Here is a 4,891-nt window from a genome sequence, read left to right as displayed (position 1 = left end):
TCTTTCACGACCGTTTGCACAGTGACGTTCTTTCCCTTCTTCCATTCTATCATGGTGCCAAAGCAATACTCTACCGCAGATCCCCTGAAGGGATGGGGGTCACAGTAATTGAGCTTAGACTTGAGGGTGTATGTTTCGGTCAGCACCTCATTTGTGAAGTAGTCGTTGGGTTCGGAGTGAAATTCCAGTGTAAAAATGAGTGGCTCCTTGGATTTTGGAAACTTGACTTTCACGTCTCGCAAGAGCTTCAGAATGGGATCGTCATACTTTTGTTGTTGTTGTTTCGTTTTTTCGGAGTATTGCTCTCTAGCCCAGGCTGGAGTGCAGTGGCGCAATCTCAGTTCACTGTAACCTCCACCTCCTGGGTTCAAGCGATTCTCCTGCTTCAGCCTCCTGAGCAGCTGGGACTACAGGCGTGTGCCACCACGCCCGGCTAATTTCTTTTTTTTTTTTTTTTTTGTATTTTAGTAGAGACTGAGTTTCACCGTGTTAGACAGGAAGGTCTCGATCTCCTGACCTTGTGATCCGCACGCCTTGGCCTTCCAAAGTGCTGGGATTTCAGGCGTGAGCCACCGCGCCCAGCCTAGTCATATTTCTTAATCAGCGGGGCCACCTCCTGGACATTCCTTAAAGCCGTGAGCCAGAAATCGGGGATCCCTATAGGATTCTCTTTTTTCTCCGTCCATATTATGTCCCTCGATTCCTTTATACTCCCCAAACACCTCCCCGACATCCTCGAAATCCTCCCCACAATCCTCCACCAAGTCCTCATACTCTGGATTCTCCTCTGGACCATACATCTGAGCATTAGAATCACCGGCCACCTCATTATACTCATAGTCCGCGACCTTGAACTTCATCTCTCACACTTCTCTTTCGTGGGCTCATACAGTGCATTGGTGATCTGCCGTCTCTTTTCCAATAAGGGTTCATAGATGGCGGCAAACTTCCTCTCGATGGAATGAAATTCCCTCAGGTACTTGGCCTCTAGGAAGGCACATTTGGTCTGAAGCTTTTTGAGAGTGTACACTCGGTACTTAACCACCAGAGGCTGGCTCTCAATAAAATCTGCGTCTGGGGAATACTCCATCAAAGACTGAGGAGAGGCTGTGGCTGCAACAGCGCCGAGTAATGGGCCCATTTTACCGCCTGTACTGTGTTCTCTCAACCTTTCCACTATTAGCTTTTTGGCAGGGAAGCACTCACCGAACTGTAGGCGATGGCTTGGCCCAGGCCGCCGGCACCTGGGGAGGCTAAGACGGATGCTGAATGAAGCAGCTGCAGCTGCCATGGAAGCTGGCCTGGGGTGGCGGAAGCCGCGGAGAGCAAGAGTAGCAGGCTAAAGGTCTTTCCCACTAGCTGCCGTGGCAAAAGGAGGAGGTTCCACAATCCGATTGTGCAGAAAATGACTCTCTAAACCCTTTTTTTCTCAAGAGCTCGCCCTATTTGCTGAGTAGCCGTGATTGACAAACCGTCGTCCAACGAATGATTATATCCGTCACATTACTAGTGCCACTCACCTTCCCGGCGGGGGCAGCTCCCACAGTTTCTAGACGGCAGGGGCTTACTGAAAATCATCTGGTCGGAGAGAAGCGGTCAGAAACTGCTTTAAACCTGAGAAAACTTAAATGTAGAAGAGCAAAGAAATGAGGCGAGAGGTGTTTTTAGAGGCCAGAAACGTGACTCAAAGCCTTATATTTAAATACACGAACAAAAGAGAAAAGGGGAAAAACATCAAAATATTAGCCGTGAATATCTTTGGATGGTGTGACTCCCCATTAACTTTTTATTTTCTAATTTTGGCTTTTCAAAATCTCTATGAAGGTTGTGCACTCGCTTTAGATTGGATCAACCCTAATAATATTTACCGGTGTGCAGGGGGATGAGATGGAATGGGAATGGGGGGAAAGGAAGGCCTATGGTGACCAGTGCCCACAGTCATATGTATAAGTTCACACTTGACATCTGGATTATCAATGACCCAGAGGACTGCTGCTGAATTGCCAATTACCCTTTCTCAATGCTGGCTCTTTTGGAGGCAAAATGGAAAGGGTGCTCACATGTCAAGTGATATTACTGAAAAGCAAACCATTAGTTTTGAAATTCTGAATAAATTGGAAATATTTGATGACCTAGCACTAGAGAATAGATGAAAGACATAATATGATGTATTCAGAGCAGGGAATACCATGTGACATTAAAAATCCCTATACTAGGGAAAACAGGTTTTTTTGGGTGATATTTCAATATAGATCACCTATAATGTAAAGATTTCAATTTTTAAAAGGGGTTTGTTATTATATTACATATATAAAGGGTTTTTTAAAATAACAGTTTAGTGTAACAATCACAAAAATACTCACAATTAGGGTTTTAGTGTATTTGTTTCCAGGTTTTTAGATGTGTGTGTGTGTGTGTTTGTGTGTGTTAGTTTTAGAAAATTATAAATTTATTATTGGTTGAGTGTTTCTCACTCTACCTCAGAGCCACCCTTTTAGATGACAGGTTTCTAGGGACTGGTGATTAGTTGTTTTCTTATGTTAGATGTGGTGCCTGTGCCACTTTCTGCAGATCCAGATTTCCACTTAATAAAACCCCTAGATGATAACGACAAAGAAGAGGGGAAGAGAAGAAACGGGAGTACAAAGAGGACGGGGTGAAATTCTTCCCATTAGTCTGAAAGGCTCGTGTTAGGGAGTCACAACTGATAGGTCCTGGAGCCTGTCTTGTGTAGAGAATGTACAAAAGAGCTTAAATAGAATATAAAGAATAGATGTTGTTTTCCTCAGTAAATATCTTGTCAATGTTTAGCCACTCCTATTGTGTGTGTGTGTGTTTGATTAAAACACATCTCATTTAAAATACACTGAAAGCAGAAAACTCAAATAATATGTGAAGTTTCAGTAAAGATTCAGGTACATGCCTCAGTCCCATAGTTCCATAGTCATAGGTCCTAAATTTCTTTGTTTTCTTTTTTTTATTCTGTAATTACAAACCGTTTTTCTAATAATAAATATAATACAAACTTACTTTCAAAAATTTGGAAAATGAGGGATTTATAGTGAATAACAGAAACCACCAGCAGTCTCACCATCCTGAGAGAATTAGTGTGATCATATTGGTACATTTTCTTCTTCTTTATGTGTGTACAACAAATGCACAACTTAAAAAATTAAGATCATTGTATTGACTCTTCCATACCTGCCCTCTTAGGTTCCTATCATGAGCATCTTCCTATGTCAATAAATGGTCTTCAAAATTATTATGTAAAATATCATTTATTGATAGTTAAGATATTTAAATAGTTTAATAAATAATAAATGAATAAAAAGGGATAGGTTCATTTAGATGAATTCAAATTTGTAAATTTCTTTTATAGTCGTACAAGCAGTCTTCAAACCAAAAGTGATTATACTAACTGAAATGTTGCCAAGGAGAAGTAAGCAATATACACTAGGATCCTAATTTGGTTTTTTAAAGTCTCTCTTTTGATCTAGTTGTACACCTGCCGACCTACCATCCTACATTCACACACACACAAGCACACACATCCCCCTAATTTGCATAGACAAAGTTTAAAAGGTGACAAAGACACTATCCTTGACTGAACTTTAGACAGGCTCTTCTAAGCCCTCTTTTCAACTAAGCCTCTTCCATGGGCCTTGTCCTCAAGTCTGCCTAGTCCAGTTTTACCAAGAATCCTGCTAAGCTAGTTTAGACAGGATCTTCCGAATCTTGATATATGATCACCCTCCAAATCTGATCAAATTCCTCATCATCTTGGCCTGCCTTCAGCATGAATCCTATTAGGTCTGTTTAGCAAGAATCCTCCCTACCCTTTATGTCTCTTCTTAGTAGTTTTCCACCCACCAAGCAATGCCCACCATCCCACCTTCCTACCCTTCTAACTCTTCCCCTCCCAACCCCACCCTCACCTGCTGCTTTGCTATAAATCCCCACTTGTTCTTACTGTTTCTTGGAGTTGAAGCCCATCTCTCTCCCCATTGTGATAGTCTGGATATCACCTATCACAATAGTCCTTAATAAAGTCTTCCTGACTGTTTTATTGGTATCAGAACATTTTTCAACAATGTTTCTTTAACAATTTCTTTATCAATGTTTAAATACCATAAAGCCATATAGCCAGTTGTTATATCTGGAGTTGTGGAATTTGGGATAATTTCAATGCTTTTTTCTTCTGTACATTTGCCAGTATTTCCTATCTATTTTTATAAGTCATATTCATGAGTTGTATAATTAGAAACCATAAATGAATAAATGAATAAGAGGAGAAGAGAGAAGCCCCAGCCTTTCCAATAGTAAATAACTCACCTCCCTTCAGAAGGAGCCCAGTCCACAAGAGAGATACAGAAAGGAGTTGGGTCACAGGAAAAAAGATTCAATACTTTCAGTGTCCTCTGTCCACCAGCAGGTCCCATTTAGATTACATTTTTTTCTTTGAATACATGGTTTGCACACCCCAGGCATTTCAAAACACTCAGCTGCTGTCATCCAATTTCTAGGTTCTCTAGAGAAACAGAACCAATAGGATATACAGTCATACACCACATAATGATGTTTTGGTCAACCACAGTGGTCCCATAAGATTAGAATACCATATTTTACTGTACCTTTTCTAATTTTAGATATGTTTAGAGACATAAATACTTACCATTGTGCTGCAATTGCCTACAGTATTCAGTACTGTCATATGCTGTACAGCTTTATAGCCTAAGAGCAATAGGCTATGAACTACCCATGTAGTGGGCTCTACCATCTAGCTTTGTGTAAAGCATGCTCTATGAGAGTGAAAGGAGAAAAAATATACATTTGTTTTGTCTTTTATGATTGTATAATTTTCTTTACTGTTTTTTTTTTTTTTTTTTTTTTT

The 4,891-nt window shown here is 40.6% G+C and overlaps 1 protein-coding gene across 1 annotated transcript; it reads right to left on the bottom strand.

Annotated features, from left to right (window-relative positions):
• Positions 1-823: 823 nt before the first annotated feature.
• Positions 824-1,371, bottom strand: LOC108530580 (putative nucleosome assembly protein 1-like 6). Its single transcript, XM_017873573.1, has one exon. It carries the CDS (start codon positions 1,289-1,291, stop codon positions 857-859), a length of 435 nt encoding a protein of 144 aa, XP_017729062.1. The 5' UTR covers positions 1,292-1,371; the 3' UTR covers positions 824-856.
• Between the last annotated feature and the right edge of the window lie 3,520 nt (positions 1,372-4,891).

Source organism: Rhinopithecus bieti, unplaced genomic scaffold (assembly GCF_001698545.2).
Source record: "Rhinopithecus bieti isolate Rb0 unplaced genomic scaffold, ASM169854v2 scaffold_8598, whole genome shotgun sequence".
NCBI classification, from domain to species: domain Eukaryota; kingdom Metazoa; phylum Chordata; class Mammalia; order Primates; family Cercopithecidae; genus Rhinopithecus; species Rhinopithecus bieti.
The sequence above is the reverse complement of the archived record's forward strand: the minus strand, read 5'-3'. Positions and strand labels throughout refer to the sequence as shown.